Source organism: Chrysemys picta, chromosome 8 (assembly GCF_011386835.1).
Source record: "Chrysemys picta bellii isolate R12L10 chromosome 8, ASM1138683v2, whole genome shotgun sequence".
NCBI lineage: Eukaryota > Metazoa > Chordata > Testudines > Emydidae > Chrysemys > Chrysemys picta.
Window position 1 is genome coordinate 44,840,613 of NC_088798.1, and position 23,480 is coordinate 44,864,092.

Below are 23,480 nucleotides of genomic sequence, written 5' to 3' on the forward strand. Positions count from 1 at the left end.
TATTTTCCCCTGATATCAAGCATTGGCTGTAGTCTTATGGAAATTAAATTCAAGTAAAATGATGTTATTAATTAGTACCATGAGTCATATGCACTCTTTAAATGATGCTCCATTCTCTTAATTCCCAACGATAGCATTGCTTTAACTTTGAGCATGAAGTCTTAGTATGCATCCAATCTTTCTTCTGATAATCAGTTTAATTGTGAGACTGAGTAAGCTACTGGATTGGAAAGGTATAGAAATGTTTTTATCATCTCAACTTGACTACAATATCTTACTGCATACAGTACTCTCAGAGGTCTAAATCTGGTGGCTTCACCTGAATTGGAATGCAGCATTTCATGTTTTACTTGGGTTGTTGTTGGACGGCATATAGTTTCTTGTCTTAGTTCACCATTGAAATGACAGACTTATGATTTGGAATGAGAGACTTATGGTATAGAGTTCAGTATTATACAACTTTAAAACTCCCAACGACAAAGATAGGTATTAGGATCTGGGTTGATGTAAAGGGTGTAAGGCCTGTATTGTAGGATTGTAGCCATAAAGCATAGAGAACCCAAACTGGCATCACATCTTTATGATATTTATGTACAATATGGTGATGTAATCATTCCCATTACGTCAGCCAAGAAGAACACACTCTCCAGAATGGCAGATAAAAGTCTTCTTCCTCATGAAACTCTTACTCTGGCTCCTCCAGGCTAGCACTGCAGCTGTGTCTGCTGAACCTGAACTTGCAGTACTCTGGTTAAGTTCAAGCCAAGTTGAAGAGATCTGATTCAGGCTGGCTAGAATGTGTGTCCAGCCAAACTGCTCAGCCAGCCGTACACATCTGATTTTATCTGTCTTAATTCCCATAGTTGGGTACTGTGTCTTGAGTTCTACAGAGTCCACTTCTGTTGGAGATTTAAAAACAGAATAAATTCCTTTGCTTAGTTTAGACTAAAGATGTGCATGCTCAGTACTGCTTTAAATGGTGAAGACCAGTTGGAGTCTGCTTTGTGTAGAGATTTTCTATATTTGTTTATCATATTAAGAAGATGAAGATACGGGTGGTTTGTATTTCAAGAAAAAAATGATTTTTTGTTCATTTTTGATTTCAGTGCACCGATGCCATATCTAATTGGAGTCCACTTAAGCTTAATAGAAGTGAGTAATTTTCAAACTAATCTTTATATTTCATATATGTGTGTGAGAATGGAAAAGATTACAGGGGGCATTATCTTTTTTCCTTATGGAGAAAGGATTGGTGAGCATTTTGTCAATTGTTTTATTAAGAACATGCATATTATAGAGAATAATTTTAATGAAGTCGCTTAGAGAATGATTACCAGTTTAATTAGCATAATGAAATGACTGACTACAAACACTGGAAGCACCATGAAAGTAGAAATGTCCGTGGTAAAAGTTGTGTTTTCAAAGGTGCTATGTGGGTATTCAGGGCTTGCATCATGTGTTTTTGCTTATACTTCGTTATCTTTGTATGAATTTTCTTGTGCATTATGTTTGGTGTATTTAACCTCCTGTGTAAAATAGGGTATACCTGCTTCACTACTCTTTAGTGGAAAGTCAGCTTAATTAACATAGGTATGTCTACACTGCCATAAAACACCCACGGCTGGCCAGTGTCAGCATACTCAGGGACTCGGGCTGCAGAGCTATAAATTTGCAGTGTAGACATTCTGGCCGTAGCCTGGGCTCTGGGGCCCTCCCCCCCCCCATGGAGTCTCTGCCCATGAACCTGGGCTCCAGCCCAAACCTGAATGTCTGTGCTGCAATTTTATAGCCCTATGAGCCCAAGTCAGATGACATAGGCCAGCCACAAATGTTTTGTTGCAGTGTAGACATACCCTCAGGCTACAATACTTCATTTAACAGAATGAAAAAGAAAGGTTGAAGAAACTGCTGCTTTTCATCTCCTTGTATACAGTTGTTATCCCATAAACTATTATTGAATCTCTAACTTTTAAAAAACGTGGAAAAACTGGTTCACTAATGCCGTAGACATTGCAAATGTGCCTGAATGCTCAAGTTTTTCCTGATAATAAAAATAATGATAATAGTAAATTAGACTCTCATGGAGTCTGCTAAGCATCTGTGGCTTCCCCACTCATAAGTCAGACATTATTCTAAAAGAGTATTTTATTTGATTTTTCCAATGAAATTTTTTACTCTGCTGTAACCCTCTCTGTAAGAACCATTCCACGTTATCAGATGTCCATATACAGGCATAACAATAACTTTAAAAAACATTATTATTTTGCCCAAAGACTAAAGGTTACTTTTTAAGAATGTTGGAAGAAAGACTGTGAGTTTCTAGGCACTGTCCCTGAGCAGTCTTTAACACTTTGAAGATAGCAGCTCACATTATGTCATCTTGTAATCATTGAAAGATGTCATTGGCCCTGCTTGTATGGTCTGGTTCTTGATTTTCATAGAAGGTACTTTGCCAGTCTCCCATTCAAGGGCTTTCTTTGGTTTAGACTTGCAATAGATAAGGCCATTTATAAACAAGAGTAAATTCACATTTGCTATGTTGAGGGTAGGGCTTTTTTCTCCTCCAGCCCTGTCATCCAGCACAACACACCTTTCTGTCCCTGAAAAAGACACATTTGTCACCTGTATTGATGATTCCATACATGGTCTTCTGTATTCCTTTTGTCGGGAAAGATCCTACATCTAGACATGCTATTGTGTTGACCACAGTGGCATGAAACATTAGGCAGTAAGTCATCTGAGAAAGGTTTACTATGAAACTGAAACCATTGAGTTATTCCTTTGAGCCATGTTAGGGCAGCAGACATTCAGTGGTCATGGAAGATTCAGGTTAATTTTAGGATGATTAATGTAGAATTGCCCATGTGCTTCACGTTCCATTCAAGTACATTTGCAAAGTTCTAGACATACTTTGTGGAGACATTACTGCATTGATTCAAAGGAGAATTTTGATAATGCAACCTCACATTTACCTTTCCTTAAGTAACCTTCATTAGCTCACCTTGTAGTGTTCACTGTTCGCTAATCTGTGAGACAGGAATTCTCCAAATGTGTCTCTTTTTCTGAGACAAAGTGAATGGGCTAATAGCTTTTATTGGACCAGCTTCTCTCTCCCATATTCTTGCATAATAATGGAGTTTGTGAAAATAAATAAAGAATAAAGAGGCAGATTCTTATCCTAAAGTATTTAGTAATAGGGTCACATCCTAGCTTGTGTACATTTAGTAAAATGAACTGCAGGCAAATCTCTGGTTTCATCTCTGGTAAGTGTAGTTAATTGGGGCAGAAGATGTTGGGAAAACCTAAGTTGTACTGTTTTACTAACAAGATCAGCTGTTTAAGGAAAGCAATGTCAGGAGGCAATGGGGAGGGCAGACGCTCCCTGAGAACGGGGGCAAAGGGATTAGAGGGGGAGCAAGGGCAGTTACTGAGATTCAGTGGGGGGAATGGAGAAGATGGGGGCAATAGCATGCTCCAAGCTTGGTGGGGGCATAGTTTTTATTACTGGTCCTATATCAGTTTCTTGGTCGCTGGTGCCCTGTGCTTCCCCATTCCATCGGTGGATGGTCTCCTGTGTGCTGATGCGCCCTGCCCCCTGCCTAGATGCTGGTACTGTGTCTCCCACTCCATCCTGGTGGCTCACACACGTGCTCCTAGATCCAGTGTCTCCTCTAGGACCCTTGGTGGCCCAAAGACTGACCAGGCTTGGCCAGGGAGTCACATGAGCAGCCAACTCCCCCAGCCAGCTCAGGGCATAGGCTGTCACCCCTGTGTGGTCACTGCACACCAACCCTGGATGCCACAGTCTCTACAGCTACTCAAGTGAAATAAAACAGGAAGAGGATAATTGTTCCTACATGCTCCCCAACAGGTGGTGGGCCTGATCCCAGGCTCCATGGCAGCCAGTCCAGCCCTTCCTCCAGGTCCCACTCTTATTTCCCCCTTCCCTCCTGTGTGTGCAAGGGGTTAGAAACACACCTGGGTTCTGCTCTTGCCTCTGTGAGGTATTGTGGGGCAGAAGACATGGGGGGACAGAAACATACATCAGCCCCTACAATATTTCCATTGTGGTGGCACTAGCCCCCATTGACCTCCCTGTTCCATTGCTCCTGGTGACAGAAACAACTACAAGTTCACCTGATCTGCTTCCTGTCATTTATAGATTTCAAATAATGATGATACCCAACGTTTCTGATTTTAGTTTAAAAGAATGCTATCAGTTTAATTTGATATTTAGTTAGTGCTGAACCTGTTTGACTAGTCCTCTTACAGTAAGGGATTTGAGATCATTTGCTCTCCTCTTCCTTATATTTTATGCCATGCCCTTCCCATCTATAGTTCAACTGCTATTCAGCACCTTCCTTTGTTTCAGTAGTAAATGAATTCTAGTTGCAGCTGTCTCATGAATCGTCATGCTCTTTGGCTAGCTGGCAGACAATGTTATTCTGACATGCTGATGTAAAAGACGTCAAACTGCTGTAGCATTATGGTCACCCAAATCATTTGTTAGGCTCCCGTGATAGAGTTTATTAGGCAAATCTTCACATGTTTTCCTTATCGTAAGCTTGATTTTTTTTCTTTAAAAATAAAAGGTAAACTGGGTGCTTATAGTATGTCACAGATTACAGTATATTCATTTTACCTTTTATAATTTCCCTGAAATTAAATGGTGATTGTGTACTTTTTTTAAACCCAATTTTGCCACTTTCACAATCCTCATACTTCTTGGGGCTACATAATTCATTTGTGATTTTGAAAACTTTGAAACACATAAAGATAGGTGCTAGGCTTAAATATCATCAACCAATTGTTAAAGTATAATGCTGTGTCCTCTAAGTGCCCACTCATAGTTTCATCCCACATTATTTTAGCATTGGGGTCAAAATAAACAAATTAAAACTCTTTGAACTGTTTAATAGTTATCCAAACAGTTTCAGCATGAAGGGTCCAATTGCATCTTCAGTTATATCTGTGCAACCCCATTGCCAGAAGCAGGATTGCATGTATCTAAATTTAGGGCAGAAATTATCCAGAAAAATATCTGAATAAAATTACAGATTTTAATTTTGAGTTTCCATACAGTACATTCTGCTACTTCAAAGTGTATGCAGTTTTTGCACTATTGCTGTTCACTGAAGAGGAAAGTACTTTTAAAACTTCATATAATGATATCCTTGATCCAAAACATGAAAATGTTGCCTTTTCATTTATTTGTAAATTGTTATAATCCTCATATAATCCTCAACTAAGCATAGAAAATTGTGTAATTTATGTGGACAATGTATTAAAATACTAATACCCACTTGCATTTTTTCCTGAACAGAGAGTAAAAAATAGATCACTGGAGGATGTGGTTATGCTAAATGTTGACACAAACACTCTAGAAAACCCATTTAATGACCTGAACAACCTACCTAGTGAAGTGGTAAGTCTGATGGGTATTTCATGTTGTTGTTGTTTTTTTCTTTTCTAGTAGCTTGAATTACTAATAGTGATTTTTACCTGCTTTTGCTAACTGAAATAAAAGGAATAAGGGGAAAAAGTACCAGCTGTGACCCCATATTTAAGATTTTTACTTTTTTTGACAGTTGAGGAGATGTTGAATGGAACATCATATTCCTTATTGTAAAAGCAGGATCATAATTATAAAGCTAGCTGCATTCATTAGGCATTGCTGCTTTAAACGCAAGAGTCTCTTCATCTCATCTTAATCATTATATTACAAAGTAGGCATTTCTGTCTGCCTAGTGGCATGTCTTGCAAAAGAACGAGAGAGTTTTTGAAGGCAAAAAGAAGAAGGGGGCCAATTATCGGCTTCTGCTTCCCTGCCACCTGCCAGCGCTTTTCCTTTTAATTAATGATCTGATGGCACTGGTCAATATAATAAGAAATGCTTGTACAGTTGGGGTCAAAAAATTCAGGCTTTGATCATCTTCAACTTTTTGAAACATTTATTTGTTTTCTCTAAATTATTTCAGTTTTATTTTAATCTCTTCTATCCTGCTGAGGGTCGCATGAATGAAAACCTACACTGTTTGTCATTTGCTTTGGCAGAGCAAAGACTGCTTACTTAGAATTCTATTTGTAAATTAAACTGCTAACCCAGTTTGTCATAAAAGACATCTGATCCTTTTGAAATGACGAAAACTGTCTTTTGTCTGTAAAGGATGATAAATTAAGTGCCAGTTCTTTCTGGACTTTGATCTTGCACAGATTTTTTTCCCCTGCTGCTTATAATGGAACATATTCTGTATTTCATATTAAATACTCTCAAAAATGCATTACACTTACCTTGCTTTTCCTTAATATAGTGCTGAAAGGATACCCTTTTGATACCAATGTGTGTATTTCGAGTTTTAGATATTCAAGATATAATAGTAGAATGCTATTTTAAATGTGTGTCAACAAAAAGTATTTTATAGAAAGGAGTGAAATCAAATAGTAGCCTGTTTCCAAAATTGCAGTCTTTTTTAAACTCAGTATTTTAACCAAACTAAGGCACTACAGTGACTGATAAGCCCTATCTTTATCTCAATGGTAATTTGTCTGAGTACATATATAACAGAAAGCAAAATCCTGATGCTTACATTAATGGTCCATTAATGTAAGCATCAGGATTATTATTATTATTATTAATACATTCTTAACTTTTTTGAGATAATGAAGGCATAGTTTGACCAGATAAAGTGTCAAATACTGCAATCTCCAAGCTCTAATAAAAGAATTTGATATTGTTTATATTTAATCTGATTGTGGTATATTTGTCAGTGATTTTAAATGTATTGTATTTTGCATAAGAATAACAAGTTAAGTCAAAAACTAACAGTCACTCATTGTTGTGTCAATAATTCTGGCTGATTTTGCATTAAGTGAAAAATGTTATTTTGTTGAGGTTAGAATGTATGCCATAAAGTATATATCCTTTGTCACATGATAGTTAGATGTGAAATTCAGAATTAAGCGTTATCTTCTGTTATATACCAGTACTGTAAGTGACAGTGATTTCAAATTGTAAAAAAGAGTGCACACATTGGAAGGAAATCTGTTTGTTTTTAAACATGCTTATCAAAATACTCTGATTAGGCAGGCTGGATTAAAATAAAATTAGTGAATACAAACTCCCATACTTTTAGAGGTATGTTGTCCCCCAGGATGTATGCATGTAAGTCCTATTAATGTTAATAAGGGTTACCCAGGCTCATAGAGTGCACAATGGACTTTTTATAAAATACAACATTCCATATACAGTATGGAACAAAACAGGGAAACTGTGTTTTTATAGATGTCTCACTTGCCAGATTTTATTGGAACATATTTTTCTGGATGAAACAAGTTTTAGTAGGTTACTTTATATTTCGTTTGAGTCTCCCCATCTCTTTTTGACTTGAGCAGTGAAACAGTTTTCCTTGTGGAACTAATTTGTTAATTAAAAACACATACAAATGTGGGTGAAAAATCCTAAACAAAGGGTACAGACAGTATACAGATTTTGGCATATAACATGACTGGGGAGAGCAAACTGTCTTTCATTCGTAAGAGAAATTACAATTACAACTGCTAATATATGGATATAAATATTTCAAGTATATTATAAACAATATAGAACAAAAATGATAGATCAAATTGAAAAGATTACAGCATATATTTGCAGATGTAAAACATATAAATACATATAAATAAAGCCCACAAATGTATAGACAAGGGTAATAAACCTTTTGATGAAAAAATATATAATCAGGAATAGCAATTAAGAGTGTTAAACCAGAACAAACTGTTGAAAGGATAAAGGCAGCTTTAAGTTTGCCATTCCCCTCCAAAAACTGATTTCAGACAAATTAACAAGCCACCATAATAAATTTAACATTTTCAAAGGATATTCTAAAACTGTCTCTTGTGTCTAAAAGGAAATTGGATAACAGCTTTCTTAATCAATAAGCCTGAAGATAATATGTTTTCAGTGGCGAGGCATATAACAGTTTAGCAAAGTCTAGTAATATGACTATTAAAATGTTAATATTTCTTTTATTGTGAATGAATTTCTTTAAAAATATAATATGAAATCTGAAAAAATTACTATTTGATATTATGTCTAATACATTATAATTAACTGAGATTTAAAGGACCTTTTAAAATCAGTCACTTAAGCATTTAAATTATACTTACATGCTAGATAACTTTCTGTGCATGTGAACTCTATTATTTTGTCAGATTGACCAGTGGTCTTGACTGTTCAAAGGTCAGTGGTCACAGTTGTCCTGAATTACCAGTCCTTTTTTCATGTGGACCCTCTGCTGCGTTGCATGCTGTAATCTTCTTAATGGCTTCATTCCAATATTCACACATAATATTCTAGATTTATTGACTGTTAGAAATACTACCATGCCAGTAGCAGTTCCGCTATTCCTAAGGTATTTAAAATTGGAAAAATAAATCAATGCAAGACTTTCAGGAATCCTTTGTTTTCCTTAAGGGGGGAAAAAGCCTTCTTCCTGTCTTCTGACAAGAACACTTGTTTTTAGATTTCATCATTTCACTATAGATTTGTCTCATTTCTTTAAAGAAAAACAAAATAAGCAGCTATTTCAGTAAGAGTAAATTTTCTTCTAACACAATAGTCCTTAGAACACCATTTTTTCTTCTTGTAAGGCCTTATATTATAAGTTTTCAGTGATGGTTGAGACTACAAGCATCTCAAAATTATAAATGCTGTGCCCAATCCAGCAGTGACTTGCACACATGCTTAACTTTGTCAGTGGGACTACTCATGTACTTAAAGCTAAGCATTTTTCATAAAGACTTGCAAGATTGATGTCATGTGTTTAATATCATGAGCAGTTCCATTGACCTCAGGATTGGGCCCTCTGCTTGTCTTGCTGTGTGTCAATGCTTTGAGAAATATTTATATGATTTGTGGAAAATTATGATTTCTTTAATATTTTCTGCATTTTGTTAAATAATGGTGCCAAGTACTAAAAAACTATAGAGCAACTGAAAGTGAGATGGTCTGTATAGCATTTAGACATTTGAATGCAGAACAATATCTATATGTGTCCTTTTCATCAAGAAATACATTTTAGATAGTAAAGTAAACCAGTTTCAACACCGTAAATCCACTCCATATTTGATAAGTAGACTCTAATTTATTCAGAAAACTGAATATTTGCTTTGAATACTAGTTCCTGTGAGTGTTGTTCCTCAAAGTACAACAGTTAGTGCTGTTGTAAAATAAATTGTGATTAGTTCCTAACTGTGAAACTGATTGCATTAGTCATAATATTTACATTTTTTTACTTATGAAGTGTCAGTAGGAAAATGTATTATAAAAATAATTATTAATCCATTAGAAATCCAGAATGGCTAGCAAAGTAGGCAATATTGTGAGAGCCAACTGCTTATGTGCAGAGATTTTTACAATCATTCGGCATCACAGTGAACCTTGGTATAAGTTTAGAATTAGAATATTAGGTTAAAAATGACAGCATTCTTTGAACCCTATTTGATTTTGGAAATACTACATTTAAGCAGATACCCATCATTGTTTAGAAATAAATGGATATTTAGTGTTAAATGCTGAAGGGCTGAGATGTCCAAAGTCTGCGAATAGCGAAACTCTTTTCATTAAAATAATGATCTACATATTCTGAGGTTACCTTTTGTTTAAGTAAATTTTGTTTTAAACTGCCCTCCATTTCTGTTCTTTAGCCAGTCCACTTTCTGACGGTTTTTGACTTGTCTTATTCTTAGTGGCCTGATTTAATAGGAATGCTGATTGAAACATAAGCAACTCCCACTCATATTGGAATAGTATCTTGAATATCCATCTGGGAGATTTGAGTACCTTGTGCTTAGGTTTGTAGACAAACAAACATGTGATTTGTGTCAAGAGGCCTGTGACAAGTTTATTTTAAAGAATTTACAACCAAACTTTAAAGGAATACTGGATCCAGTCCGACAGTCTGTGAAGCTCTAATCCTGCAGGCCAAATTCATGCAGGTGGTTTCTGCAATCAATGGGACTACTCACCCAACTTTGATTCTGTAAACATATGAGCACTTGCTTTACTTAGCTACCATAAGTAGAGACTATGCGCATGTATAAGTGTTTGCAGGATCAAGGTGAGTAGGTGAGTAGTCCCACTGATTTCAGAAAGACCACTTGCATGAGTTTGGCCTGCAGGATTGGAATTTTACAGATTACAGGATTGGATCCAGTATTCTTTTAAAGTTTGGTTGTAAATTCTCTAAAGTAAACTTGTGAAAACTTGCGTAAATTTGGGCAGCAGGACTGGTTCCAAAGTGAGGTTAAAAATAAGCATTTTAAACTACGTTGTTAAGAATTTAAATGATGAAAACTGAAATAATTTTATGAATTTATTTTGCATCATTCATTCTGTTTTTATATTTCTTTCTACGTGGGCCATAAAAAGAAACTAATCAGTTTCACTTTTATTTCTAGTCAGTTTCTTGTCATCTTTACTTTTTTGCCTTTGTGCTCTACAAGCACAGAGTATGTGGGTTGCAAGAACCCCAGGGGAATGTTTCAATTAAAAATCCACCCCAAATGTTTTCATTGGAATATTAAATATAAAGATGTGAATATATTGATCATAAAATATTTTTATTTATTCTTCTTATGAAGGGTGAATTTTGGCCTTCAATCACCTTTACAGTGTTTCATTGACATATTATGTCAAGCAATCAAGGTACAAGTCACATGTGTTTAAATTAATTACAGTTTGACCTGATTCAGTTGCATTTTTGAAAGTTTAAAATCTTCAGGGAAATACAGTGAATATTTCCAAAAGTTGTGACACATTCTTTGCTTACCTCTTTAATATGTCTAGATTTTACATTTCATATTGTCCCAGCATGTGGTAAAAAGCACCAACCAACCAAAAAAAAACAACAACAAACCCCCCCCCACAAACCCCGACAGTCCCTTGATGATATCCTATTAGTTCCAACTTTTCCACATCTCTGCTTTACCCTTGCTTGCTAGTGTTTAACAGTCAGTGAAGTGACCTTCCCAAGAGGATCCAAGAATGGTCAGGGCAAGATAAAGATAAACATTTTGCTTTCAGTGCAGTTTAAGAACCCCATCTCTGACTGCCCTAATGGATCACTAGTGTCTCCTGGAAGCAAACTTGACTGTTATTCCTGCCTCCTGTGAATTGCTTGATTCCAGTTTTAGCTTTTGTGACTTCCTGAGCACCAACTGCCATACAAGCTACATAACAATTCACTTTCAACCTTATAACATGTTTGGTTTTGTTACCGATATTGTGTAAACATACATTTGAAATTTGTTAGTCTTTTGTTTTATGCATTTGTGTTAATAATATTGCCACTATCATGTCACCCCAGGTGACTCACATTTCCCCTCTTTGGCTTACCACCTCTAGCAAATTATTTTTCCACCTTTCTCTGTTAACATGCTCCAAGATTCCACCCCACAGCCAAGTAATTGAAATTAATCCATTCAGGAGCACTTCACAGCACCTGTTCCCTCCTCTGTTCACACTTGAATCACTCCACAAGTACTGATTTATCCTAGTTCAGTCTGGTTTATTTTCAAGCTTCTCCTTTGTTTTAACCACCGCTTTCTTTAGCTAGGCTCTTTTTGGAGAACATTGTGCCGATACCACTCCAGTGACACAGTTCTTGTCGGGACACTGCTAAAGAAGCTCTTGCCACTGCATATGGTCTGTGAGAGAGACCTGGACCACTGGCAAACCATAACTGCCAAGAGTGGAAAGTCCATTGTGATCTGGTGGAGCTACCCCTTGCCTGTTCTTGGGGAAGGTGGGAGCTTGAGGGAGCTTCCCTTGAACTACAAAATAATCTTTTGGAGGATAGATTTGTCTTCATTAGCAGTCTGTATGGGAGCTGTTAACATGACGCTTACTGCTATAGTGCAGTCTATCTTGGAGTATGTAGAATTCTTACCATATTTTATAGGGGAGTACCTTTGCCTGTATGCTGACACACCCTGTGGTTGCTGCAGTGGTGGTGGTTCTCTGCTTTCTGCTGCTCTTATTTATACCAGATAGACCCACGAGATGGTGAAGTTCTCCCCTGGGTATAGCTCACTAGCTTACTTCTTATCACACAAGGCTTTGACCATATTGATTGCTTATCTTATTGACGGAACATATAGGCTGGTCCCTCCCTCACCAAGCTTTATTTTATCCTTACATCCACTCTCCTCCCTCACCTCTACCATTACACACCCTCTCTTCCCAAAAATTGCCTTATCTCCCATCCAACTCCTTTTCCTGTGCTCATTGCAACATTGTCTCTTCTCCTCTCAACAGAAAATGTACCTTCCCCTGCTCTTCAGTCTGTCATTGCTGACTATGTGTTGTGTCCTTACTTACATAGATAGTTGGGTGGGGGAATCATCAACATATATTGGTAATCCCTAGCTGTCCCATCCATCCATACAAAAAAAAAAAATACAGAGAGCCATCAAGATCCATGTATGTCATGCCAAAAAAGCATCTTTTTTTAATAATCCATGCCCTCCCTTCTTCTGACACTTCCGTTTCTTAATTTAATCATTAGTGATCTTTAAACTTGGAGCTTGATCATGCAAGTGCTTATGCATTTATCTATACTATGTTTGCAAGATGTGGGCCTTAGATAGTAAGCTCTTCACGGGAGTGGTCTGTTATTTTTAAATGCCTGTAGAGCACAGCTGTGGCACTGCAGAAGTAATAATCATATTTAAGACACATTTATTACTTGGTTAACCTTGTGGTGAAGCTGGTGATGCATCAACAGAGTGTGGTTTATCCCTTTTTTTATCAGTGGGGTAGACATCTGTGACAGGTGCTGTTTGTTTCATTTGACTCAATTGTTTCTTGTAGCAACACTTCTTTAGGACTCTGGGAAAAAAAATAATATCAGTCCATCAGAAGCTATGTTAGAACAACATTAAGGGTTGTCCTGTAGTTTGGATAGCTGGATCTTACATTGGGATGAGGAAGGAGTTGCCTAAGTGGCAGTCCACAAAGGGATTCTGGCTCACCACCCAGAGAGCCTCAGAGAGATCAGGGGGATATGTGACAGAAGGGGAGCTGCAACACCATTTCAGACGGGTGCAGCATAAGGTCCTCCTTTGTTGACCTTTCTTTGCAGGCTGATGTATAAGGGAGTAGGCTTGAGGTCTTATTTCCTCTGGTTGTCAAGTGCACTGCCAGCACTAAACACTCCTGGTTCTTGTATATGGCAGCTTGAGCCTGAAAGGTGCTCCGCATTCTGGCACTTATCCAGTAAAACACTTCAGCACATGCATAGCTTAAAACCATGCATAGTTCCATTGATTTCAATAAAGGTAAATTACACGTTTCTCACCAGTATGTAATAGGACTTTTTTAAAGAATGTATGCTATCTCAATAACAATTTTTACCATAAACCAATTAATTCAGTTGACATAATTGTGTTGGAAACTAAAGTCTCCTGATTCATTATTTGGGAGGTGAGAAATATTTTCAATTACATTTTAAAATGTCTGAGCTTTTTGTAATTTGTTTCCATTTTGTGAAAACCTGCCAGATTTTTATTGTTTGTTTATTTTCTGTTATTGCTTTTGCTCAAAAAATGAACCCCTAAGTTTGGTCTAATTTTTTTAACAAAATACTCTGTTTTAAAGAGTGAAATTTCAATTTGATGAAGATCAGCTTTCATATGAAAATGTACAAGACATGACATTATACAAAAAAATTAAATTGCAGTATGCAAAATTTTGCTGTCCAAAGATGGCTTGGAATCACATGAACATTTTTTCACAATTTTTTTTTCACAGCCCTATTTATAATATATAATTTACATGAATGCAAATTATTTTTTTAGGGAGGAAAGGGGGGAAACTTCTGTCTCTTGCATTTAGGAAATATTCTACTGGATTAAAAAAAAGTGGAAATCTGGTTTTCATTTTTGACAAACCAGGTTTCTTTACACTGAACCTTGCTCTCTTATTTCAACATTAGTGAAATATAACTGTAATTGCTGGCACATCTCTCCTTTTAAAAGAACTTATGAATGTTTTTCCCCTTGAATTAAATAAGCTTCAATTTTAATAACTTTCAAAATAATCATAAACTACAGAACAAAGAAAGTGAAATGACAAGCATTTATTTTTGCAACCTTGAACTGTGTAACTGTTTCCTGTACTGTGAATTGTACTCTTTTTTTTTTTTCTTTTGAGGTGTAAGTAAAAAAACTTAAATGAGCATTGGTGTGTGCTCTCCATGGGCTAACCGAATCAGACTCTAAACTTTTATCTGGATCTATGGAGCTTGGATATAAATTGAAAAGATCACAGCTATGGGGAGAAGACCTATACTGTAAAGGCCTTTCTGCATAGATTATGAACATCATAATTCAATAATTTTTTTTCAAAACTATAGTTATAATTGGACCCAATGGGGGTCTCTCTCTTTGATCAGATCACAGTAACTGTGACTTTACAGTGGAAAATGTCACTACTGTGAAGGTTTATCACCTGTAGAGCTGGTCTTCTCTCTGATGCCATGTTCAGTTCTCATTAGCATTATTCAAAGTTTAGTTGTTAATTAGGTTGACACTTCAATTACAATCATCATCTACAAGAACTGCCATGACTGCTTGCATAAAGAAACAAAAAGATATTCATTCTTGCATACATTTATAAAAGAATGAAACCTATTTTGGTGATACTTTGGGCTTATAAGGGTAGCCTAAATGTTCTGTTTAAAGAGTAACCCGACTTAAAATAAATAATGCTTTGGACAGTATCTGATAACTTATGTATTGTTTTGCAAGGCACTTTGCAATAAAAATTAATATGGAAATACATCTTTGTAATAATTGGAATTGATTTTTTTTCTCCAACTGTCTGGTATTTGGCATCTTAAAACAAGGATGGAAGAACTGTTCTTATTAACTACATTCACACATCTTTCTTGTTTTTAGGAATATCAGAATAATTCCAAAATATATGATATTTCCCAAAGCTTCCTTAACAAAAGAATGGCCTTTTAATCTAACATTACTCGTGCCTTCCAGAGTTGTACCATCAGAACTTGTTTACCACATAAAACAGAGTAGATCTTCAGAAATCAGATGCTGGAATTAATGTTTTTTTCTTAATGCAGGTGCCTCATCACTAATAAAAGGGTGTTATCCCCTCCCTTTTCCATCCCTTTCACCTCCCCCTCCACCCCATTCAGATGTTTTATTCCTTAGGACAGTTCTAAAGACACTGCACTATTGAATTTATACAGGCTTACCCCAACTAGCAAACAATAGTGGCAACTGCTCCCATGATGCATGAAAAATGATGCATGCTAATAAGTTGGCAACAAAAAAATCTAAAATTGAGTGGTAAGTGAGCTTTAAGTGCCCTTAAAAATAACCCTCCACAGCATAAATGAAAGATACCCAACTGGCTTCGTCTCAGACAAGCAGACACATGTTATGATTGCAAAAAATCTGCAGAAAAGTGGCTCACAAGCAGTTTACTGTAAAATAATTAAAGCTTATTTATGTCAAGAGGCCTTGGGAAAAAAAAGAGAGCATAAACCAATTTACATTAGCACTTTACCATCATCCCCCGCTTTCATTTCAATTAACAGACCAGCAGGTGCTCTTTGCAGTTAAAAAGATAAGCTATCAAGGAGGAGGATGAATTTTTGGCTGACCTGTAGACACTGTGGTTTGCCTGCTGATTGGGTTCATACCTTGCTGTACCAATTTCTGAGGTGTTAATTTAACTGTTCCTCTCTGTCATGCAGGTCTCAGCCTTGAAAAATAAACTGAAGAAGCAGTCTACAGCTACGGGTGATGGAGTAGCTAGGGCCTTCCTTAGGACACAGGCAGCATTGTTTGGATCCTACAGAGATGCACTAAGATACAAACCTGTAAGGCTTTTTATTATTTTAATTTGTTTTCCTTTATTCATAAGAACAGAAACTCACTATTTTACTGTCTGCAAGAAAAGTACTGAAGTCTTATCACAATCTTAAGGGTTTCAAAAAACAACATGCCCTAAACGTTATCTTAAACTTGGTAATAAGCTGGTATTCTACAAGTTGGGTACACGTGCTTCTTTGACTTTTGAACCTTGAGCATCTGAACAATCTGTGTTTTACTTACAGTAGGTACTTGCCCGCCAGCAAACTACTTTCCCTTTGTCTCAGTCATAGAAACTAAAAATGGAGCTCTAATAAAGAAACTACTTGTATGGCTCACTTAGGATTATTGATGGACTGCAGGAACTGACAAGGTTGGGGAAGGGACTGACTAATTTGGAGGTTGGTCATTTTCTCTACTTAGAATCCCCCAAAAGCTTTTACTACCTCCTAGCAAAGGTTTGGAATCATCTAGTGGAACTGTTTTTGGTTTGGCCGTGTCAGGAAGCAGGGCCTGCAGCAGAGCCAGTCTCCAAGCAACCTAACGACCACAGCTGGCCTGTAGTAGGCTGCCTGATTGGCTACACTGACTGATTGGTTAGAAGAGGCAGCAGACCAGCTCTTTAAGCCCTGCTGCAGAAGCCCTTCAACAGATGCTCAAAATATTTGCCATTGGCTGTGTTAGCACCTGTGCCTGCCAATAGCTCCAGCCTTGTGCTTGCCTTGCCTCACTTCAGATAACCTGCTCCTGATTCTTGGCTTCAGTTCCTGATTTCTGACTCTCTTCTCTGGCATCAGGCCTCTGATTCTATCTTTGACACCGGGCTCCAATTCCTGACTACCAACTCCTGCGCTAAGCACTCAGCCTGACTCCTGCTCTAACCACTCTGTACAACTGCCCATGCCCTGATCACTGACAGGCTGTTTGGTGAATACAGCATGCTCATGACCTGTGACATTCCTACTTTGATATCAGTAATAGGGCAGGAAGGGATGAAAGCCCGTCTGTCTTAGCAAAATTTCAGAATATGTGTGTTTCTGAGGTTCAGTTGGTGCTTTGTAGACTGGAGCTAGCATAGATCTTTGTCTTTTCTGTTTTGTTAATGCTGGTGGAGTAATGCTGAGCCTATTGGTGACAGATGTGGTTAATGCCTATCAAAAGGTGGCACTTTCACAGCTGCAAGTAGATGTTCAGAGAAGCAGCCTACTTAAAATACTTTCCTTTAACACTGACTTATTTGCAAACTACTGAGTGGTCTCTAATCTCCGTTAGGGGAAGGATAGTGAGATCATGTTGGTTTGGTAACTCCAGTATAATCATGATCTGATATTTCTGACACTTTTGTCTAAATTCGGACTGCCTGATGTCCTGGATTCAGCTCTAATTAACAGAATTGTTGGTGATCTTATGATAGACATGAGGGATCTGTCATTTGAAATCTGTCAACCTCTGATTCAGATGATCACTAGATGTAAGTGGGTAGGCTGTGGTTCCTGATAGTAATAGGCAGAATTGTTTGTGATCTCTAATTACACTCATTCTGGTATGAGAGATACACCTCTACCTCGATATAACACTGTCCTCGGGAGCCAAAAAATCTTACCGCGTTATACGTGAAACCGCGTTATATCGAACTTGCTTTGATCTGCCGGAGTGCGCAGCCCTGCTCCCCCCGGAGCACTGCTTTACCACGTTATATCAGAATTCGTATTATATCGGGTTGCGTTATATCGGGGTAGAGGTGTATCAGAAAGTAATGATGGGTGCCTTCTTGTTGCTCAAGTCTCTCTTTTACAGGCTGCCTTGTTTACTGTTGACCTTTTTCGTACTGATTCCTCACTATCATTCTGACTGGCAGAGACAAGGCAAATGAAGGAATATCTTTTATTGGACCAAATTCTGTTGGTGAGAGAGACAAGCTTTCAAGCCACACAGAGCTCTTCTTCAGGTCTGCTGTGTGGCTTGAAAGCTTGTCTCTCTCACCAACAGATGTTGGTCCAATAAAAGATATTACCTCACCCACCTCGTCTCTCTACTATCCTGGGACTAACATAACTACAACTGTATTCTGACTGGCAGGCATTTTTCTTTAGATGAAAGACAACTAACTAAGTTGACCCATATAAGATTGAAATGGTGTACCAGGGATAAGCAACTGAGATAAGCAATTTTAAGGAATGTGTGAATGTGCTATTTTTTGTACGTGGGTGGCCTATAGCAACTACAGAATTTTAGATTTAAAATAATTGCTATTTGATCCGAAAGTCCATGTTGCAATAGTATCCAAAATGGCTATGCAAAATTTCAAGATCTGTAGAATCCAGTGCAGGACTCGAGTTATGAGTGCATTTCAGACACCCAATCTTCTTCTTTCCCTGGAAGTTCTCCCCATTACAGACCTTCACAGTTATTCTTACTTTTGCTGTCTCCATAATAGATTGTTGTAATTTGTTCCAAATGAGATCTATATGAAATTGATTTGGAAACTGCAGCCGTTGCAGAATGGGGTTGCCCATCTGCTCATTGCTATAAGAGTGAGGGAGCCTTCAGTATTGATTCTCTGCAGTTTGCCTTGACTGTTGGTGCACAAACAAGTTAATTTCAGTGTCTTAATCTACATCTAATATATGTGAAGAAGAAAGTGTTGTTGAGGTAGAGCAGGCTCTCCTTACATTCTGACCTGATGTTTGATCTGGAAATGACCAAGGAAGAGGTCCTTTTTGGTTCAGTAAGTCTGCTGGAGTTCATCTATAACTATCTTCAAGGTACTGCACGAGGTCCCTTTGTTCAGTTCAACTTCCCTTTTAACAACTTCTTCTCTTTTTACTATGGTAATATTAAAAAGTCACCATTTTTCATCAATTGCTCCATTCCGATTTGAGAAACCCATGTTTTCCATTGTACTGATAATAATATGAAATTGTAATACAAGTTGGAAAATATTTTTTAATAATAACCTATGTAGCTCCTCCTTTCAGGATTATTTGCTTTTGCCCTCCCTCTGCCTCCCCTCCTTTTTTTTACTCCAGCGGTAATATATATAAGAAAAATTTATATGTGGACTCACTATGGGAAAGGGTCTAATTAGGGCACCATGTTGGAATTTCTCAGCCTGCTGGCCATTGTCAGCCTGTCTTAGATTGGAAGATACCAGTCAAAAATGGAAAATATAACTTAAGAAAAGAAATAGCTAGTATATTTAAAACTTAACATTATTTCAAGTGATAATATTCAATGTCAATTGCTGTTCATATTGTTTTAACTAATATAGGTTCCATCATGCCCAGAAGCTATTTTTCCTTGGAGATAAATCTGACCTCTTCTAAATTGCATATAAAATAGGAATGTAGTACACAGTATTTGTTTATGAAATTCATATATTATTTCTTTAGACTTCTGATTTACAGGATTCTTAGTGTGCTGTTACGGTTTTATCTCTGGGTTACCAGTTTGAACTTTGTCCAGGTTAATAGTTACTGAGAGTTGTTGTCTAATGACTGATCAAAGACCTATATGAAATGAGTTGGTTTCAGTTCAGTACCTAGTGGATGTGGATCTATATTACAAAACAACCTCATCACAGTTAATTGGCACCATTCGGGAGTATTCTCAGAAGAGATGTGTCCTGTACTGAATGGATATAGAGAATTTACTCTCTCTCACGCCAGAAACCATAGTGATGGGTGCAGTATGAAAACTCAAATAAGAGTCACAGACTGTATCTACTTTTATATTGGACTTCATATAATGTTTCACATTGGCATTTTAAAGGGATATACTCAAATAAGAAGATTGATTCTATAATTTTAAAATAATTATAATGATATAAATAAGTTGACCATATTTTCAGAAACAAAACCTGGACTGCTTTTGTGGCACCATTTTTATGGTCACAAAACAGCCATACAAAAGTACACTTTTGTAATTGTATGTTGGGGTTAATACTGTTTGCTTTTGACTCAAAAGCATATTTTTCAGTTTGGTGGATTTTTTTCCAGTACCCTAATGCACTGAATGAGTTTAACTTGAAACATGAAATATTCACTTTGGGTAAAAGAACAGCTTTGTTAGTGTTTGCGCTCACTCAACTTTCCCGTTAACTCCAAACACTGTTCTTCACAGTAAACACTTATTTCGTGGGACTGTTTGTTTCTAGTAAACACAGAATAAATTTTCCTCAGCATAACAGTATGTCTTGAACATACATACACCTCTACCCCGATATAACGCGACCCGCTATAACACGAATTCTGATATAACGTGGTAAAGCAGCGCTCTGGGCGGGTGGGGCTGCGCACTCCGGTGGATCAAAGCAAGTTCAATATAACGCGGTTTCACCTATAACGCAGTAAGATTTTTTGGCTCCCAAGGACAGCGTTATATCGAGGTAGAGGTGTATTGTAGTTATTAAAAAAATATGATTGATTGAAATGGAAAAGTGGAATAGTGAAAGAAGTTCTGGGACACCAGCACATCATATGAAAACTTGGGACTATCCCTTTAAAGGCAGGACATCTATAAAGGTGACTGTTCATATCATTTGTAAAGAATAATAGTAAGAAATACAGTCTTGCTCATAAAAGTTTAGTTTGGTGTTATTCCCCTGTAAAAGCAATAATAATTGATTGCTCTCACTTAATACACTACTACAACAAACTAATATAAAACAATCAAGTTGATACTGCTTCCAAACATTGGTAATTTCAGTAATTGTAAAAAGACAGACAGACAGACTCTCTCTCTGTTTCTTTCTATCTGTAACCCTACAATTGTAAAAGTTCCACTTTCCCATATTTACCATTTTATCGTGTTTCCAATATTTCCAATGAAGTGGAGGAAGAGAAAATAAGATAATTGATTCTGTTCTTAATTTCTTCCCTATTATTTGGTAAATGGCTATAAAAATGGGAAATGAAATCAAAACTAAACCTCTTAATTGGCTCACTGAATAATGATGAGTTTGTACACAACTCTGCACAAGCAAGATTTGAGTCAGTCTCTATGCCAGAGGAATTTGGCCATAAAACTTACTTAACTGGCCCATCAGGAATTAAGGGTGAATCTCTACTGGTATAGAGCTGACGTAGGGGAAGTTAGGCCACTCCCTCTTTTTGCTGCCATGAGAACAGCCAGTTCAGTTGGAATTATTGTTTCCTCTGTGCATTACTTTGCATTTATCAACATTGAATTTCATCTGCCATTTTGTTGTCCAGTCACTCAATTTAGTAAGGTCCCTTTGTAACTCTTAGCAAACAGCTTTGGACTTAACTATCTGGAGTAATTTTGTGTCATCTGCAAATTTTTCCATTTCACTGTTTACCCCGTTTCCCAGACCATTTATGAATACACCCCTTTTTCCAAATCATTTATGAATATATTCCTTTAGGAATACCAATCTATGACATTACATAATGGTTCAAATATTGCGGTTATGTAAACCGAGATATGAGTTACACATCAGATGCAAAGGTTATAGTAGTGTAATTAGCATAATGATGTCGTCATTCAGTTTGTCTGCAAAATTGGTATTCTTTCTCTCCCCCTTATTTTACACTTTCTTGTCATGTTGTTTTTATGCTACAGGCCCTTGTATCCCATCCATGTAAACATTGCAATCATTTTCCGTGGCACTTGAAACTTACTTTATGCAATGCATATACTACTAGACTGTTTGCATCAGATATGTAATTGATGTCACTGTTTACATCACTACTGAATTTGACCCAAAGACTCCTATAGGGGTGGTGTCCAATTAGACCAGGTCTCGATTTTTGCCAAGACTTTGTTCCAAAGTTGCAAATTATCATTATTCAAAGTTTTGTTTGGGTCAGCTTCCTTTCTGTTTTAATGTTAGGTGGTTTATTCTCCCCCCCACTCCTACCCCTGCCCAAAGGGGAGGTAACTTCAATATCTTTTTCTTTTGTATGACTTAATCTTTCTGTTGCCTAACTTTTTGAAGGAAAGCCAGAATTTTTTAGCATAGAAAATAAATCATACCAGTTTATATTCTTAACTCTTTTTTAATTAGATATGTTTTTTAAGGAATACTATTTGTTTTGTTATTGTATGTAAAATAGATTATTTTTCCTCCCTACTTTATCATGATGAATTACACTTTTATCACACCAGTGTTTATTCCCCTCCAATATTTTTTAACAAATTAGTAAACAGTTTTTCTCCTTTGCTTATTTTCATGATGTGATGTTTAGTCCTTAAAAAGCATAGACTTCCACTCCCATTCATTACAAACATTCACCCTCTTTTTTGCCAGAATCAATCTGTTTTGCTTACACAACCTTTCCTGTTCTGAACACAGACTGGAGATAGGCATACCTGGTTAAGCAAGAAGTTTCTATACCCTGAAAAGAGATATTAGCTGACTAGTATTAGGGTATATTTAATGCTTGGGATTGGTGATTCCTATTCTTATACCCCGTTCTTATACCCTGGTTCTTAACCAGCAAGGTGTATTACACCTTCAGCATGGCATACATGTTCACTTGTCTGTGGGGAAATATTTGCTTCTGGTTTATTTAGGCTTATGTTTCAGAATTTGATTGTTATCGTTTAGAGGGCAGGAGTACCTTGCAATGGGTTCTGATTTGCCTTAACCCTTCTCCCAGAATTTGGGCTTGGGTTTGGGTTTGGCAGTGGCTGCAGCTAAAGCACTTTTGGAGGAAAGAAAATCCGATACAAGAATAGGCCTTTTGATTAGGTGCAGGACTCTCGGGCTTGACCCTAAGCCCCCCTGTTTGATTTTTAGCTTGAGGATTGTATTAAGGGCCACAACTTCATTTACAGGGTAAACATCCTTTGGGCCTGTAGGGTCTTCAGTATGTATGGCTTAGTTGTGATTCCAGGAAGTGCCAGGTAATCTAGATTTTGCATTAGGTAAATAACATTGATGACAGAGGACTTTAAACTCAGACATTTATTTGTAAATTTTATTGGCACCATCCCAAATGGAAACAACAATAAAGTCCGGCTTTGTTCTTGGTTACTATCTGGATCTTTATCTACTAAGGTGCCACGAGAAGGCCAGTAATTGTGGTATTTTCATCCTGGTACTATTAGATGCTCTCTTGTTACAAAGTGCAATGTTATAATGTAAAAGTAGAGATGTTTTTTAAAGACTCAGAGTTTGGTTAATGCAGAGTTGGAGACTACAGTTCTGCTTGTTCTCATAATGTAACCAACATAGAGTTACTGTATACCAAAACTGTATTAAATATGTTAAATAAGCTTTAATATTAACGATAATGAGCAACTGCTACAAGTGTCGCATCTTTTTGGTAGGAAAAGAAAACCAAATAAGAAATTTCTGAACTATTTCTATGCATGGAAATAATTGAAATATGTATTTATTGTTGTTAAATATTACTAGATTTGGAAAACAACAGCATCTCTGCTAACCAAGATTGATTTTGATTTTAATATAATCATATAGGTTTAGCTTCATGTTTTATGTTTAACTTGAATGTTCCATCTGAGTCTGTATAAATAGCTTAATGAAAATGCGAATGCAGCTCAGAGGAACTGATTCCTGCTGTGTGCGGCAACCCATAAAAGGGCAAAAAAATTCTATA

General features: G+C 36.9%; 1 protein-coding gene across 2 annotated transcripts in view; it reads left to right on the forward strand.

Moving 5' to 3' along the window:
• The window catches only part of DENND1B (DENN domain containing 1B), a 252,418-nt gene that overhangs the window by 179,910 nt on the left and 49,028 nt on the right, over positions 1 to 23,480 (forward strand). For both annotated transcript variants that reach the window (XM_008164283.4, XM_024102044.3), the window contains 3 exons: positions 1,107 to 1,152; positions 5,324 to 5,425; positions 15,777 to 15,902. In XM_008164283.4, the coding sequence (XP_008162505.3) occupies positions 1,107 to 1,152; positions 5,324 to 5,425; positions 15,777 to 15,902 (274 nt within the window). The remainder of the gene's footprint in view (positions 1 to 1,106; positions 1,153 to 5,323; positions 5,426 to 15,776; positions 15,903 to 23,480) is intronic.